Source organism: Arachis stenosperma, chromosome 3 (genome assembly GCF_014773155.1).
Source record: "Arachis stenosperma cultivar V10309 chromosome 3, arast.V10309.gnm1.PFL2, whole genome shotgun sequence".
In the NCBI taxonomy this organism is placed as follows: domain Eukaryota; kingdom Viridiplantae; phylum Streptophyta; class Magnoliopsida; order Fabales; family Fabaceae; genus Arachis; species Arachis stenosperma.
The window spans coordinates 993,925-1,012,354 of NC_080379.1; the positions used below are offsets into that span (position 1 = coordinate 993,925).

Below are 18,430 nucleotides of genomic sequence, written 5' to 3' on the forward strand. Positions count from 1 at the left end.
ATAATGTCCAGTCTTGAATATTAATGCGAGAATATTCCTTGCAATTTGGGTTTTTTTTGCCTTTTTCTCCATTTTTATTGTGTTGGGTTGTTTTATTAATAAAGAATATTTTAGCTAGGAACACCAAAGTGAAATTAAAGCAAGTAAATACCACTATAATTTAAGTATTTTTGTGTTTATTTGTTACTTTTTTTATAGTCTGCCATGGACTTTGTCCTCATATGCTCTGATATTGATGATAACCTCACTTGTTAAAGCTAAGCATCCCTATTATATATATGTTAAGTTGGTTAACCGCCTTTTCTTGGGTTAATTAATGAGTTTTATTTATTTTCAGGTATTAATAGTGTAGTAAAATTTTATATAGATATAAATTTTATATTCTTACATTAGTAAAATTAAATATTTTTAAATATATTACTTAAAATATCATGTAAACGTATGTATTTAATTGAATACAACAACAAAGTTTTGTCTCACTAGTTGGAGTCGGTTACATGAATCAAACGGCTCCATTGAACTTTATCATGTATTATATCTACAAAGAGACCGTTTACATGTAGATCTCATTTGATCACTTCATGAATGGTTTTTTTAGGTTTTCCTCTGCCTTTCACTCATTGTCCATCTTTCATCTCATCCACCCTCATAACTGGGTGTTTTGTCGGTCTTTTTCTCACATGTCCAAATCGCCTACCATCTTTTTCACAATGGGTGCTACTCCAACTCTCTCCCTTATATATTCGTTCCTTATTTTATCCTATCGTATGACCGCTCATCCATCTCAACATCTTCATCTCTGCCACATTTAGCTTATTATGTTCGTACTCCCCTTTAACCGCCCAACACTCCATACCATAAAGCATAGCCAATCTTATAGCAGTGCGATAGAATTTACTTTTAAGTTTTAAATGCACTTTTTTTGTCACATATAAAACTAGATGTACTCCACCATTTTGACTAACATGCTTGGATCCTATGATTTACATCTTATTCAATCTCTTTATTATCCTGTATGATGCACCCAAGATACTTAAAACTTTTAACTTTTCGTAGGGTGTTTTCTCCAATCTTCACCTTTATATTAGGGTTTTTCATTCTCAGATCGAACTTACATTCCATATATTCTGTCTTGCTACGGCTTATGCGCAAACCATACACTTCTAGAACTTCTCTCCATAAGTCCAACTTCTTATTTATTATGTCTTTCCTTGACTCTCCCATAAGAACGATATCATCGGCAAAAAACATGTACTATGACAGAGGCTCTTGGATGTGTTCTGTGAGTATTTCAAAGACTAATGTGAGAAAAGGTATGGACTTATTAAGGATGATCCCTGGTATAATCCTATAACAATAGAAAAATCCTCTGTCATACCACCTCAAGTCTTTACACTAATTGTGCCTTCATCATGCATGTCTTTAATTGCACAAATATATGCGATTCTTACTCTTTTCTTTTCTAAAACTTTCTTTAAAACCTCCTTTGGCACCATATCTAACACTTTAATGTATAAAAATCTTTACACTATTAATTGATAAAATTTAAACTCTTAAATTTTTATAGTGTGAAAATAGATTAAGTGAACTAACAAGATATAACTTAAATAGCATAGTCTCTCCATATTCATCTAGACATCGCGGATTCGAGTGATTAAGTAAGGTATTTATAATAATGTAGTTAGGTAGCCAAAACTAGGGCTGCACATGGATCGGATAATATCCGCATATCCGCGGTAATTATCCGCATCCGATCCGAATTTTGCGGATATTATCCGATCCACAGAGCCATCGGATCGGATCCGCAATGTGGTCAGATCAGATTGCAGATTCGGCAGTGATATCCGCAAATCCGATCCGCAAATCCGCATATTCGCACATCACATATAAATAGCATAGTTTAAGAAAGTAAACCCTAATGTGATATGAGTTTTATTGTGTTATTTTATGAATTTTATGATATTTTGTTTTTAATTTTTTATATTGTACTTCAATTTAGAATAATTAAACTTAAATCTTGTGTTATTATTTTGTTTTTGTTATTCAAGAGAATTATTATTGATAATATTTTAGAAGTAAATAGGTTTAAACAGATAAAAAATGAATTTTCTGGATATTTTTTTTTAAAAATAGTTTTTTTTTTTAAATTATGCGGATATATACCCGATATCCGATCCGATCCGCAAGTATGCAAATCGGATCGGATCAGATCCGGCCTAAAAAAATGCGGATATCGTATCCGATTCGATCCGATAAGTATAGTGCGGATCGAATAGAATTTTAGGTTATATCCGATCCGTGTACAACCCCAGCCAAACCTAATTTGGAAATACCTTGATCAATTTTTTGTTTGTTGCGTTAATAAATTAGTTTATAATATATTTGAGCTTTATAAATAAAAAAAGAGCTTTAATTTAATTTTCAATAGTGTGTAACGAAGTGTCAATTTTGTTCTTGTTAGAAATGTGGTCCCTCATCTCTATAATTCATTGTGATAGGTATTTTAGATGTTTGTAACGTGAGTAATACAAATATCGTTTTTTATTTATTAGTTTATATTTCTAAGTTTCAACTTTCAATATTGTGGAACGGAGTGTCGATTTTCAATTTTGTTCTTGATAGAAATGTGGCCCCTCATCTCTATATAATTCACTGCGATAGGTATTTTAGATGTTTGTAACGTGAGTAATACAAATTAAATATTATTTTTATTTATTAGTTTATATTTTTAAGAAAATTGTTGAGTCAATCTTTTTAACGTGTGGATAAATAAAATTGTTGAGTAAATTTTTTTCTTGTGGCATAAGAAAATCAAGTAGAAGGTAGAATAATTTTTTTATTCAATTTTAATTTATTTTTAATGTAAACAAGTAAAATTGAGTGAATCTCTTTTTTATTATATCAAAAAATTAAATAAAAGATAAAAAAATTATTTAATTTCAATTTATTATTTTAAAATTTTTATTTATTCTTTTTATTCAATTTCAATTATTATGTTTTTGTTTTTCGTTAGTTCTTTGTCACATTGTAAACGGGATTCATATGTATATATATTTAATAGTTATCCTAAGTAAACCTAACTTATTAACGAAATGTAACAAGTCTTGTATTGGTTCGTATATAATTCTAGAAAATTGGAAATTGTGTTAACAAAAGTTTCTTCAATTTAGTCAAAGCAAACGCGTATCTCATGTTTGAAAAATGAGGGCCACCTTATTATTAATTAATTAATCCAACTTTCTTAATTTTCATAACTTGTATGTAGCACCCTATAAATATGAGATAGCTACATCTTGATCATTGCCACATAACAACACATCAAAGGAGAGAAAAAAAAAATTTGTTGTTCAAATGGAAAAGTTTTCAGCGAAGGTTTTCATTTGCACCTTATTTGCAGCACTTGTTTTGCTGTCTTCCCCAGCAAGGTCCCAAGAAGTTGGTAAGTACTTAATTATTATATTAATTACCATTCATGCATATATTAATTGATTAATTGTGAGTTCAAGATTTATATTTACATATATATGTTCAATTTGTTTTTTTTAATGATTTTTAATGTCTTCTCCTAATAAGGATGTGTTTGCCGGCCTTTACAGTTTTATTTTGTGTACTTTTTTTAATATTTTCTGTTTTTAAATTTTTATAAAAAAATAAAATAAAAATGAAAAAATTATTATTTTTATTATTTTACTTTTTTTATAAAATCTTAAAAAAAATATATAAACCAAATGTACGCTTATTTTTCATGACTTAGTATTTTTGGTGGAAATTCATATGTACTCGACTTTACGTGAAGTTTATAGTTGAGAGCTGTTAGATAAAAATTTAGTCAAATAAATTAAATTATCTAACAACTCTTAACTATTAACTTCATGTAAAATCGACTACACCTGAGTTTTCACTATTAGAATATGATATATATTTGATGTGTTTGAATAGTGCTAATTTGTTTTTATCTATTTAACTAATTAATTACAGAGGATGAGAGCGAGTTTAATTACGATGAAAATAGTGATAGAGGACCATCTCATTGGGGAGACATAAAGCCAGAATGGAGGACATGTAAAACTGGAAAAATGCAATCACCAATTGATTTAAATGACAGAAAAGTTCAAGTAGCTAAACTAGGACCCCTTAACTTGAACTACAATCCCTCCAATAATGCTACCCTTAAGAATAAGGGTCATGAAATACAGGTAAATATCATTTTGAGGTATTTTTTTAGGTGAAAACTCAGGTACAGTTGACTTCACGTGAAGTTGATGGTTGAAAACGGTTAATTAGATGATTTAATTAATTTGACTAAATTTTCATCTAACGGTTTTCAGCCATCAATTTCACGTGAAGTCGACTACACCTAAATTTTTATTTTTTTTTTTAACTAGTAAAAAAAACTTGATCATACAGTGTCACCATATAATAATCATTAAGCAAATAAAATTTGACTCCCTTATTAATTTTTTTTCTTTTTCAACTTATTTGTTTGACTAGTTGGACATTCATGAACCAACAAGCTCTCTACAAATTAATGGAACCTCTTATACACTTGTCAATTTACATTGGCATATTCCATCTGAACACACCATTAATAGACAAAGGTACGTAATATACATACATATATACTAGACATACATGCATGCATGCATGCATATACCACTTCTAACTTTTTGTTTTGCATTGAAAATACCAAATACGTAATCTTGATGGTGAAAACTCAAGTGAAGTTGATTTCACATGAAATTGATATCTGAGAGCCGTTAAATGATTTGACTGATTCAACTAAATTTTCATCCAATAATTTTTAGGTATCAACTTCACCTGAAGTTGACTTCACCTAAATTTTTCACTATTCTTCGTACATAAGTTACTCCATCGTCACATTATTGATTTTTCTTCTTCTTTTGTGTTGATCTTTAATTTCACACTAAAACTATAAAAAGATTAAGTCATGAAAAATAATATATTTGAAGACTCGTCCACACAACAACTATATATAGACTCGTATAAATATATACCCCTATATAATTATTTTTTTAAATAAATATATTATTTTATTATAACCAGTTGAATCTCAATTAAACCTTTTACCACCTTAATTATTTCCAATAATTACTTATGAGTAAAATTAAATATATATTGTTGCAGATTCGATCTAGAGCTACATCTGGTGCATCAAACTCCAATAACTAATCAAATAGCAGTAATTGGAATACTTTACAAGATTGGAACAGGATCAGACCCAGTATTGTTATCGGTACAATAATTTTTTCACTCAATAAAGTTATTTATCTCTCGTAATTCTAAATTATAAATTGTAAATTGTAATTAATAATTTTGTAGCTAAAGGAACCTTTGGAGGCACTGAATGGATCAAGTGCTGGAAAGATTGTATCAGTGGGTGTATTTGATCCAAGGGTGGTTGGCATTGGCAATGACACAAAATTGTATTACAGATACATGGGTTCCTTGACTACTCCTCCTTGTACCGAGGGTGTTACTTGGACCCTCCTTAAACAGGTCATTCAAATTTTCAAAAATTTAGGAGAATCAATTTTATATAAAGTTGATAGTTAAAAGTGGTTAAATAATTTGACTAAATTTTTATATAATAATTCTTAGTATCAACTTCACGTGAAGTTGACTACTGTACCTGAGTTTTCACCTTTTAACTAACTTATTATTATTATAAATTGTTTTATATAGGATATATAGTTTTAAGTATAATTTTGAGAATTGAATCGAAAATTAAAAAAAAATGTCTGATTAACCAAAAACTAATTATTGAATCAGTGCTATTTATTAAGATAAAATTTGATTATAAATAATTGATTAATTGGTCAAATCAACCTTGGTGGTTAATTGATTTAAAATAAAATATATTTTTAAAAAAATTATATATTTCTTATATAAATATATTATATTATTATCTCGGTTCAACTTCGATTGAATTTTTAAAATTTTTGAACTTTTAGTTTTACTAGTTCGATCACTGATTTAATTTTTAGAATTTTAGTTTTAATAAGTAAGAATATTTTAAAATATATTAAGTTTAATGAGATCTTATATATAGAATTTCGATAGTTACTCATTTAAAAATATCTTTTATATAAAGATTATGTATTATATTTAGTAATTTAGTTAAATATGTCAAATTCTTATTTTTTGACTTGAAGACAGTGGCGGAGCTTAGTTCAGATAAGGGGTGGCCATGACTTCCTCAAATTTTTTATAAAAAAATTAGTAGTATTTTTTCAAAAGATAAAAAATAATTCAATTGGTTTAAATACTTTACTATGATTTAAAATACTCAATAAATTTAATAAGCAACATTCTTTCTATCTTTAAGTTCAAATATAAAAAATTAGATATTTTTTATTTATTTAATTTAATATTATTTTATATTTTACTATTTATTTAATCTAATTTTTTATATAATAAAAAATAATAGAATATTCAATAAGTATTAATATTATTATATTTGTATAAATTGATAAAAAAAATTCAATAGATATTATAAATTTTAATATTTATCCTTCTAACTTCTTCTTTACATATTCTACAGGATATATATTCAAATTTTTATATAAAATAATAATAAAAAATAAAAAAAATTGATGCATTTTTTAAGAGGAAGACTAATATTTAAGAAGGAAAACATATAACTTTTACAATATCAACACCTGTAGATAATTCTTCTACTTTAATGAATTACGAAGAAAGTGAGATACAACCTTTAAAAGTTTACATCTAATGAGTTTGACCTTAATTTTTTGGAACGAGACTCTGAAAACGACTTTAAATTTGGCAATATCACCTAAACCAGAGAGATGAGGTTAGACGAACTTATCTTAAATGGAGTTCATATCAAAAATATTTTGACAATTATTTTTTATTTGGCTCCCCCAACATTTTGTTTCAAGTTTCGTCACTGCTTGAAGATATTTTTATATGGTTAGTTTATATATAATTAATAGAAGTTTTACTAATGGAGGTGTAATTGTTCAGATTAGAAGCGTTAAAGAAGAACAAATTGTTTCGCTTCAGAATGCCGTTAATGATGTAAGTTTTCGACTCTTGAATAATTTCATAATCAATATTAAAAATGTTATATAAACATCAAAATTTAACTATTAAATCAACCATGCATCAATATATAGTTTATACGAATAATTGACGACTTTATATATAGCACACATAAATCAATATATGCTTGTAAATTGAATTAGAAAATTGTTGAAAAAAATAGAATAATAATGGTTAAAATTTGGACATATGTTACAGGGTCCAGGTGGGAATGCGAGACCAATACAACCAACAAACGATCGCATAGTGCAGTTCAATAAATATCCGCCTTACTTTTCCTTAAATTAAACTCTGATAAAGGCACTCGCAATTCATCATATATATATGCATAAGATTACATGAAAGAATATTGGAAAATATATATTTATTTTCACTAACTATATACAAAATATGTACACGATTACACTCTAATAAAGAATTGTGAAACTCTTTTTCAGATAAAAAATTATTATTATTATTATTATTATTATTATTATTGTTATTATTATTATTATTATGTTGAATGTTCTATATATTGTGAAACTCTGTGTGAATTCTACTTGGCAACTGATCATGTGGCTAGGATATATGAACCATTATATTATTGTATATGGAATATATATAATTATTTAATTTATCTCTGTTTTATAGTTATAAACTAATAAGTCTTAAATAAACATAAAAAAAATTTATTCTATTCATTATCTCTAAATCAACTAATGCATAAAATTTAACCAGCATATATAATTGATGACTTAACATTTAATTTATGATTTTAAAAGAAGTAAATAAATATTGCCTAAAAATATTCATCATGTGATTCAATCTTTTTTTTTTTTACAGCAATTTCTTTTAACTTTGTTGAAATTTTCTCGATCCAAAGATTATCTATGTTAAATCATTAAGAAAGGAAATACTAAATGTAAAAGCGTACCTGAATTCATAAACATGAATCATGATCGAAAAAGTTTAGATTTTGTGGTTCTTTCGATTTTTCTCAATCAAATTAAAGCCTTATGTATTCCTAGGTGATTGAATTGTGACTCTTCTGATGGGAAAAGAACAACAAAGGCGGCTTTGGTATATTGGGGAGTGAAACCTTGAAGGCACTATTTATATTTGAGCATGACACCCATTAAACCCTAAAACCCAAATAAAATAGTATCTAAAGTCCAAAAGATAATATATCTAAAATCCAAAAGATAATTATCTAAAAAACAAAAGATAATATCTGGTTTTATTCTCATTTAATTCCAAATCAAGAGTAATAATGACTTATTCAATTTAGTATTTATAACAATAAATGAGATCATCATTATATAAGTCATCTAATTTGAAATAACATAATTTATGATTATAATTAATATATGTATTGCCTACAAATAAATTAAAAAATTAAATAATTTCCTAACAAAATCTCACACTTGGGCTATACATATATTCTTTCTTGACATAATCACATCGTATAAACTTTATGCGCGCATCTGAATGTTATTTCTCTCATTACTTTAACAATCTGGTACGTCTCATATATTAGATATGGAATCACTGTAGCTTTTATCACATTAAATGTCGTGACTAAACCACGACAATCACCATCCTAATATACTTAACGACATAGATCAAATTTGGATGAGTAATATGAAAATTGCATGCCAAGAGATCTCATGCATCTCTATTTCCAGCTGATCTAACTTTAAAACTTTATTGAGATCAAACACAATAATACAAATATTGCAAAATAAACATTTCAGATAACATGAAATAAACCATCAACTTAATTCTGCAAAAAAATAATTCAATATCTGTCATTGGACATATAGCATAAAATAAACTCCCACTAAATCAAGACATCACAAATATTGACACCCATCTAAGCAGTGTGCTCATGAAAGACTTTAGGGATCAATCCCTTGGTAATGAGTCTGCTAGCATATACTCTGTTCTTATATGTCCTATGAAAATATGTTTTTCTTAAACTTCTCCTTGACAACTAAGAACTTGATGTCTGTATGCTTCGATTTTGTCAAGCTCTTATTCTTGTTGGAGTATAGTACTGCTGACTTATTGTCACAAAATATCTTTAATGGCCTTTCAATGTCATCTACTATACGAAGCTCAATGACAATCTTTCGCAACCATATGCCATAAAATCGGAATCAGAGAACCCAATGATCTCCAAATTTTTTTCATGAATTAAATATAAATACCCGTAACGAGATTAATCATCTATGAACGTAATAAAGTACCGTTATCCATTCCAAGAGATAGTAGGAAGTGTGCCACGTATATCGATATGTATCAGTTCTAAGATATCTTTAGCTCTCTCGGTACCTAATTTTCTTTCGTTTGTTCTTTTTCCTTTTATGCACTCAATGCAGACTTCAAAGTTTGCCAAATTTAGGGGTCCAAGTATTTCATCTGACACAAGCCTCTGAATTCTCTGTTTAGAAATGTGGCCTAAGCGTTTGTGCCATAATGATGCCGAATTCTCATTTAGTTTTTATTTTATACCCGTTTGCAGTATTTCATTATTATATGAATTTAAGTCAAGCCTATATAGATTATCCACCTAATGACCTGAGCAAATATTATTTGAATTATAAAAGAGACTGACTTTATTGTCTTCGAACGAACAAAAATAACTTGATTTGTCCAAACGAAAAACAGAAACCAAATTTCGTCTAAATGACGGTACATAAAATGTCTCTAATAAATTCAAATAAAATTCACTGGTGGACCATAATCTAAAGGTTCCTATAACTTCGACTGCAACTATATTGCCGTCTGCCACATAGATGTATATTTCAGCATCACTTGGTGATCGGCTCTACAGGCAACCCTGCATAGTAACACTTATATGAGTGGTAGCAGCAGAATCTACCCACCAAGTATCAATAGTTGCATAACTTAAATTAGCCTAAAAACAAATGAAAGTAAGAATTATACCATTTTTTACACGCCAAGTGGCATATTTGGTACAATCCTTCTTCATGTATCCCACCTTCTTACAGAAGAAACAGGTTGAAACTTGATCCTATTTTTTAGCATTTTTCTGCTGAGAAGGCACATATACAGTAGCATCACACTTTTTTTTATACTGAAAAGATGAAGCCATGTGTGAGCACTTTCATTCTTATCATACTGTAGCCTCTCTTCTTCTTGCACACAGTGAGATATAAGCTCATTTAAGGACTAAGTGTCCTTCAGAGTGTTATAACTCACTTTGAATTGCCTAAAGCGTGCAGAAAGGGAGATCAAAATAAAATACACGAGTAAGTCTTCAGATAACTCTAACTTTAATGCTTTCAATTTTGAAGCAAGATGAGACATTTCCATAATGTACTCTCTTATGTTCCTTTTATCTTTATACCTCATGGAGACAAATTTGCTCAAAAGGCTACTTGCCTCCGTCTTTTCATTCTTAGTAAAGAATTTTTTATTATCTTTCAAGAACTGTTCGGCATCTTTATTCTCAGAAATTGAGTCCTAAAACGTCTCAGGAATTGAGTGCTTCATAATCATAATGCTCATTCGATTGGATATCTCTCACTTCTCTATTTTAACTTCATTGAGATTTTCTGGAATGGAAGTGGGTTTCTCCTCTCGAAGAACTATATCCAGTTCCATATAACCGATGACAATTTTCATGGCATCCTTTCAAACCTTAAAGTTTGAACCATTCAGCATAGGAATACTGCTAATTTATATAGAAACATTGGTAGCTGAAGGCATAGTTTCTTTATTAGAAAAAAAAAATATGTAGTAAATATTAGTTAAATAATAAAAAAAAATTCATATTGAGATATCTAGAACAACATTAATTTATTAGATCATATATAGATAAATTCTTGTCATACATTTATTTTTTTGTATTATTAAAGCATAAGTATTTAGGTCAATGATTAACATTTTGACAATATTTTCAGCACCAAATAACTCAAAATTTATCCATGAACATACTCAGCCATTTTCACCCTCGTCATCCACTTAATGTAATTTATAGTATATTAAAAAGGAGTATCATTCATATATAGTTTATTTATTAATTAATAATTAAGTTACCACATATATCTATAAAGTAAAAACAGCAGATATGTAGAGTCATTGTGAGGTCGTTAATATCTCCAAGGAATTGAAGGTAGGTGTTCAAATTTAAATCGATCCAAATTAAATTATTCGTCTAATTCGATTTAAACCGAAAATCGAACAAAATCGCACTAATTTGAATTTGATTGAATTCTATTTTTTGCAAACTGTTGGATTGGATCGGATTTCAGATCTACTTTTTATAACCGATCCAATCCAATCTAAACCGCACAATGTGCTATAATATTATTATTTTATTATTATATTTACAATTATGCTTATAACATGTTCAATTTGCTATACATTTTATTATTCATGTATTATTATTATTTAATAAATATTTATGTTCAAAATATTATTTATTTATTTATTTTAACTAACCTGTAATTTTATTTCTATTGTTATGTTATCGTTGACTTTTTAAGATATTGTTAAGACTTGTTATGTCATTGTTGATTATTTAAAATTTGATGTTGAGACTTGTTATATGTATTTAATTTTTTTATTTAAAAAACCGCAAATCCAAATCGATCCAAACTGCTTGTAATCGGATCGGATCGGATCGGATTTCCAAAATAATTTCATCCAATCCAAACCGCACCGCACATAAATTAAGCGTTCAGATCGGATGACTTTTTTTCTTAAAACTGAACCAAACCACACCGCAAACACTCCTAATTGAAGGTAAAGTGTTAAAAGTAGTACTGCCCTTAAAAATGAATTAAAAACGTTGGTTCAACTCATTTATTCCTTTAAATAAATAAATTTTATTTAAAAAGTTAAATTTGTTTAAATTTCGAATTAAATAGACTAAATCTAATTAGTTTGATATTTTAATATTATTTAATTTTTTAAAATGGCTTTTTATTCTAAATTTAAAAACGACAAATTTTAAATTTTAAAATAAAAATTAAAAGTATAATAATTTTAATTAAAATGAATTAATATTAATTTTCTATACTCGTACTTTTCCAATTAAATAGGCCATTGGTATGCTAGGGGTGTGCATGGATCGGATGAAACCGGGTTTGATGTGACTCATATTCGATCCGAAATATATATCAGGCCTATTTGTTAGACTCGAACCCAGCTCTAGACCCGATGGAACCTATACACTTTCGAGGCACGATTATACCGGATAAAAACTGGGCCGTTAACATTATATTACCTTAATACCTTCTTGTAAATTAGCATGTAAAAATATCCAAATTTTCAAGACTCCAACTATTATTTGACATGGTAAAATTCACTTAGAAAAATATAATAAGAACCAACTCTTCTCTAAAATTAAAATATAACCATAATTAATACTAATATTGTCTAATAACATCAAATATTTAAATCAATACAAATAACACAATATTATGCATTTTAAACATAAAACATTAACTTATAATCATATATATAATGACTAATAACACAAAATACTAAGGTTTACAATACTTAAATTCCACATAATAATAGCCATCATCCATCACTAATAATACAAAATATTAATTGTGTATGATGGCCGGGCCATCGGGCCGATTTCGGGTGACCCGAGCTATGGCCTGGGCCCGACCCGAAATAATGGCCGGATCTATTTTTGAGACCCGTACCCGGCCCTAGACCCGATAAAATCAAACCACATTAGCCCCTAAAATGTTCGGGATCAGGCCGAGTTTTCGGGTCGGGCCGGACCATGCACACCCCTAGTGAAAGCCGCCTCGAAAAGAATTTTGATCTTCTAAATTTTGAATTTTTATTTTAGAGGGTAAAGTATAATCTCTCATCTTTGAATGATTTTTCTCTCATATTTTTTTTATCCTACCTATAAAATAAATGATAAAAGATCACATTTATCTTCTAAAATAAAATTCAAAATTTAGAAAATTCAAAATCTCTAAAAAATACTGAAATGGTAGTAGACATGCATCTTTTTCTTAATATTTAGGTAGAAATTAAACTACTCTATATAGAGTACTTAGATTTTACTATTTTAGTGATTAGGGCTAGAAATTATTAGCAGCCGCTATTTAAATTCATAGGGAGGGAACATTATTAGTAACTAATATCAATGTACAATCTTGAATATTGATGCGAGAATATTCCTTGGAATTTGGGTTTTTTGCCTTTTTCTCCATTTTTATTGTGTTGGGTTGTTTTATTAATCAAAAATATTTTAGCTAGGAACACCAAAGTGAAAATTAAAGCAAGTAAATACCACTATAATTTAAGTTTTTTTTTTGTTTATTTGTTAAGTTTTTTTTTATAGTCTGCCATGGACTTTGTCCTCATGTGTTCTGATATTGATGATAACCTCACTTGTTAAAGCTAAGCATCCCTATTATATATATGTTAAGTTGCTTAACCTTTTCTTGGGTTAATTATTGAGTTTTATTTATTTTCAGGTATTAATAATAGTGTAGTAAAATTTTATATAGATATAAATTTTATATTCTTACATTAGTAAAATCAAATATTTTAAAATATATTACTTAAAATATCATGTAAACGTATGTATTTAATTAAATAATTATGCAAAATCTTTTACACTATTAATTTATAAAAATCAAACTCTTAATTTCTATAGTGTGAAAACAGATTAAGTGAGGTATTTATAATAATGTAGTTAGGTAGCCAAACCTAGCTAGTTTAGAAATACCTTTATCAATTTTTGTTTGTTTGTTGCGTTAATAAACTAGTTAATTAATATATTTGAGCTTTATAAATAAATAAAAAATCCGAGCTTTAATTTAATTTTCAATAGTGTGGAACGGAGTGTCAATTTTGTTCTTGTTGAGTAAATCTTTTTAACGTGTGGATAAATAAAATTGTTGAGTAAATTTTTTTTTGTGGAATAAAAAAAATTAAATAAAAAATAGAGTAATTTTTTATTTAATTTTAATTTATCTTAAATTTTAGTGTAGACAAGTGAAGTTAAGTGAATTTTTTTATTATATAAAAAAATTAAATAAAAGATAAAAAAAATTTAATTTTAATTTATTATTTTAAATTTTAATTTTTTTTTATTCAATTTCAATTCTTATGCTTTTGTTTTTCGTTAGTTTTTTGTCACATTGTAAATGGAAGAATTCTTATGTGTATAAATTTTGATTATGTTACATATATACTAAAATTAGTCATTAAAATTAGTCACCAATATAAAATACATGTTAAAATGTAAATATAAATTAAAAATAAATTAAATTACATATATATTTAATTTATACATAAATACATTAGTAACTAATTTTAGTGGCTAATTTTAATATATAAATAACATTTTTAATAAACTTAATAGTTATCATTAGTAAACCTAACATATTAACGAAATGTAACAAGTCTTGTATTATTGGTTCGTATATAATTATAGTAAATTGGAAATTGTGATTAACAAAAGTTTCTTCAATTTAGTCAAAGCAAACGCTTATCTCATGTTTGAAAAATGAGGGCCTCCTTATTATTAATTAATTAATCCAACTTTCTTAATTTTCACAACTTTATGTAGCACCCTATAAATATATGAGATAGCTACATCTTGATCATTGCCACATAACAACACATCAAAGGAGAGAAAAAAAAATTGTTGTTCAAATGGAAAAGTTTTCAGCGAAGGTTTTCATTTGCAGTTTATTTGCAGCACTTGTTTTGCAATCTTCCCCAGCAAGGTCCCAAGAAGTTGGTAAGTACTTAATTATTATATTAATTAACATGCATGCATATATTAATTGATTAATTGTGAGTTCAAGATTTCTATATATATATATATATATATATATTCATTTTTTTTATGATTTTTAATGTCTTCTCCTAATGAGTAGAAATCGTAATATCACCCGAATCTGCGAGTACCCACTCCGCCCTTAGCCGCTCGGGGCGGGTGCGGAGCGGATTTTTAGCAGGGCGGGTTTTTGAGAGGGGCGAGGCGGGATCGGGTTCTGGTAATACCCAACCCTACCCGTCCCGCTATATATATAATTTTAATATATAATATTATAATATATGTAAAATAATTAGTAAATGATTGATAATATTGTATTATATTTATGGTTATATAAATTTTAAAATTTAATTTTATTTATTGGATTTTAATAATTATAGGGGCGGGTAGGGTACCCACAGGGACGGGTTATGGTTCAATGTTTTACTACCCGCGGGTAGAAGCAGAGCGAATTTTATGCGGGTACGGCGGGAGGAATCGATAGAGCAAAAACCCGCTCCTATTCGCCCCATTGCCACCCTTACTAATGAGGATGTTTTTGCCGGCCTTACATTTTATTTTTGTATTTTTTTAATATTTTATGTTTTTAAAATTTTATAAAATAAAAAATAAAATAAAAATAAAAAAATTATTATTTTTTTATTATTATTTTTATAAAATCTTAAGAAAACATATAAACCAAATGTAGGCTTATTTTTCATGGCTTAGTGTTAGGATATAATATATACTTGATGTGTTTAAATAGTGTTAATTTGTTTTTATTTATTTAACTAATTAATTACAGAGGATGAGACCGAGTTTAATTACGATGAAAATAGTGATAGAGGACCATCTCAATGGGGAAACATAAAACCAGAATGGAGGACGTGCAAAACTGGAAGAATGCAATCACCAATTGATTTGAATGATAAGGTTCAACTTGCTAAACTAGGACCCCTTAACTTGAACTACAATCCCTCCAATTATAATACCCTTAAGAATAAGGGTCATTCGATGCAGGTAAATATTATTTTTCTCTTAATATTTAGTTCCAAAAATGCATCTTGAAATTCAATTCAAACTTAGCGTTATAAAATATTAAAATAATTTTGTTTATTATTTGACTATTAATTCGAATTTGTAGTTCAATAATCAAATAGTCAAGCATGATAAATAGTATATAAAAAAAAATACTAAGTGAACAAACTATTTTTATAATTAAGTCTAATAAAATCTTTCTTTTTTTATGTTTTTCTTTTTTTTTAAAAATTTTTTCTTCAACTAAAATTTTTTGTTAGCAATCCTTAATTATTAGATCGATTTAGTTGAACATAATTACTAAAAAAAATTGATCATATAATAATGTCACCATATAATAATCATTAGGCAAATAAAATAAAATTTGACTCCCTTATTAATATTTTTCTTTTTCAACTAATTGGTTGTTTTATTTGTTTGACTAGTTGGACATTCGTCAACCAACAAGCTCTCTACAAATTAATGGAACCTCTTATATACTTGACAATATACATTGGCACACTCCATCTGAACACACCATTAATGGAAAAAGGTACATATATACATACATATATACTAGACATACATATATACCAAATACATCATTTTGATGGTGAAAATTTAGGTGTAGTCGATTTTACGTGAAGTTGATACTTGAGATCTATTAGATGATTTAACTAAATTTTCATCTAACGGCTCTCAAATATCAACTTCACGTGAAGTCGACTTCACCTGAGTTTTCACCGATCTTAATACATAAGTTACTCCATCGTCACATTTATTTTTCTTCTTCTTTGTGTTGATCTTTAATTTCACACTGTATATAGACTCGTATAAACAATAAATCGGTTAAAAAAACATAAAAAAAAATTTGGTCAATCTCAATTGAACCTTTTAGAACCTTAATTATTTCCAATAATTACTTATGAGTAAAATTAAATATATATTGTTGCAGATTCGATCTAGAGCTACATTTGGTGCATGAAAGTTCAGCTAATCAAACAGCAGTAATTGGAATACTTTACAAAATTGGAACAGAATTAGACCCAGTATTGTTATCGGTACAATAATTTTTGTGTTCAATAAATTTATTTGTTCCTAGTAGTTAATTATAAATTATAAATTATAAATTGTGGTTAACAATTTTGTAGCAAAGGGAAGGTTTGGAGGCACTGAATGGATCAAGTGCTGGAGCGAGTGTATCAGTGGGTGTATTTGATCCAAGGGTGGTTGACATTACTGGCAATGACACAAAATTGTATTACAGATACATGGGTTCCTTGACTACTCCTCCTTGTACCGAGGGTGTTATTTGGACCGTCCTTAAACAGGTTGTTAGAAATAAGAGACTAAACTAAAAAAAATAATTTAAAATTTTAATTAATTTATTATTATTATAAAAAATAAATTACTATTTGTACTCATAAAAGATATAAACGCTAAAAAATGTATCCATATAAAAATGAAACGATAATTGTAATTATGGAATATGACTTCCATGTGCCAAAAATACTCAGACGTTGATTACGAAATTGATCTATTACAGTACTTTTGGCACACGTAAAATATCTTCTGTGATTACAATTGTTGTTTTATTTTTATATGTTACATTTATCAACGTCTGTATCTTTCATAAATACAAATGATAATTTATTCTTACTATAAATTATTTTATATAGGATATAGTTTGAAGTATTGTTTTGAGAAGTGGATCGAAAACTAAAAAATAGGTTAAATCAATCTTATTTTATATTTGTTAATTGGTTCAAAATATTTTTTTAATTATATATTTCATATATAAATATATTATGTTATTATATCCGGTTTATCTCCTTTCAAACTTTTGAATTTTTAGTTCTATTGATTTGATTTTTAGTTCTATTAAAATTATATTAATTTTAATGGAATTTTATATATATAGTAGTGTTGATAATTACTCATTTAAAAATATCTTTATATAAAAATGATATATTATATTTAGTAATTTAGTTAAATATCTCAAATTCTTATTCCTTTTACTTGAAGATATTTTGATATGGTTAGTTATGTATGTGTGTATATATAATAGAAGTTTTACTAATGGAGGTGTAATTGTTCAGATTAGAAGCGTTAAAAGGGAACAAATCGTTACGCTTAATAATGCCGTTAATGATGTAAGTTTTCGACTCCTAAATATTAAATAACTTCATAATCAATATTGAAAATGTTATATAAACATCAAAATTTATAGTATATAGTTTATACGAATAATTGACTTTTATATATAGCACACCTAAATCAATACATGCTTGTAAATTGAATTAGAAAATTGTTGAAAAAAATAGAATAATAATGGTTGAAATTTGGACATATGTTACAGGGTCCAGGTGGGAATGCGAGACCAATACAACCAACAAACAATCGCAAAGTGCAGTTCAATAACTATAAGCCTTACTGAAAAAATTAAACTCCGATAGATCCACTCGCAATTCATCATATATGCATAAGATTACATGAAATAATATTGGAAAATATATATTTCCACTAACTATATACAAAATATATGTACACGGTTACACCCTAATAAAGAATTGTGATGAA

General features: G+C 27.4%; 2 protein-coding genes across 2 annotated transcripts; both read left to right on the top strand.

Annotated features, from left to right (window-relative positions):
• The first annotated feature begins 3,235 nt into the window (after positions 1 to 3,235).
• On the top strand, positions 3,236 to 7,550 carry LOC130967347 (alpha carbonic anhydrase 7-like). Its single transcript, XM_057892159.1, has 7 exons — positions 3,236 to 3,439; positions 3,979 to 4,196; positions 4,492 to 4,598; positions 5,146 to 5,254; positions 5,341 to 5,517; positions 7,006 to 7,059; positions 7,282 to 7,550. Exons 1-7 carry the CDS (start codon positions 3,352 to 3,354, stop codon positions 7,369 to 7,371), a joined length of 843 nt encoding a protein of 280 aa, XP_057748142.1. The 5' UTR covers positions 3,236 to 3,351; the 3' UTR covers positions 7,372 to 7,550.
• Positions 7,551 to 14,697: 7,147 nt separating this feature from the next.
• LOC130970680 (alpha carbonic anhydrase 7-like) lies at positions 14,698 to 18,430 on the top strand. Its single transcript, XM_057896838.1, has 7 exons — positions 14,698 to 14,815; positions 15,639 to 15,853; positions 16,297 to 16,403; positions 16,806 to 16,911; positions 17,002 to 17,181; positions 17,950 to 18,003; positions 18,210 to 18,430. Exons 1-7 carry the CDS (start codon positions 14,728 to 14,730, stop codon positions 18,285 to 18,287), a joined length of 828 nt encoding a protein of 275 aa, XP_057752821.1. The 5' UTR covers positions 14,698 to 14,727; the 3' UTR covers positions 18,288 to 18,430.

What these genes read in the sequence shown, in the direction of transcription:
- LOC130967347 (XM_057892159.1), top strand. Translation starts at nt 3,352, where the DNA reads ATGGAAAAGTTTTCAGCGAAGGTTTTCATTTGCACCTTATTTGCAGCA. An exon ending in ATAAGGGTCATGAAATACAG is followed by an intron (nt 4,197 to 4,491) that starts GTAAATATCATT and finishes TTGTTTGACTAG; the next exon opens with TTGGACATTCATGAACCAAC. An exon ending in CAGACCCAGTATTGTTATCG is followed by an intron (nt 5,255 to 5,340) that starts GTACAATAATTT and finishes ATAATTTTGTAG; the next exon opens with CTAAAGGAACCTTTGGAGGC.
- LOC130970680 (XM_057896838.1), top strand. Translation starts at nt 14,728, where the DNA reads ATGGAAAAGTTTTCAGCGAAGGTTTTCATTTGCAGTTTATTTGCAGCA. An exon ending in ATAAGGGTCATTCGATGCAG is followed by an intron (nt 15,854 to 16,296) that starts GTAAATATTATT and finishes TTGTTTGACTAG; the next exon opens with TTGGACATTCGTCAACCAAC. An exon ending in TTTGGACCGTCCTTAAACAG is followed by an intron (nt 17,182 to 17,949) that starts GTTGTTAGAAAT and finishes GTAATTGTTCAG; the next exon opens with ATTAGAAGCGTTAAAAGGGA.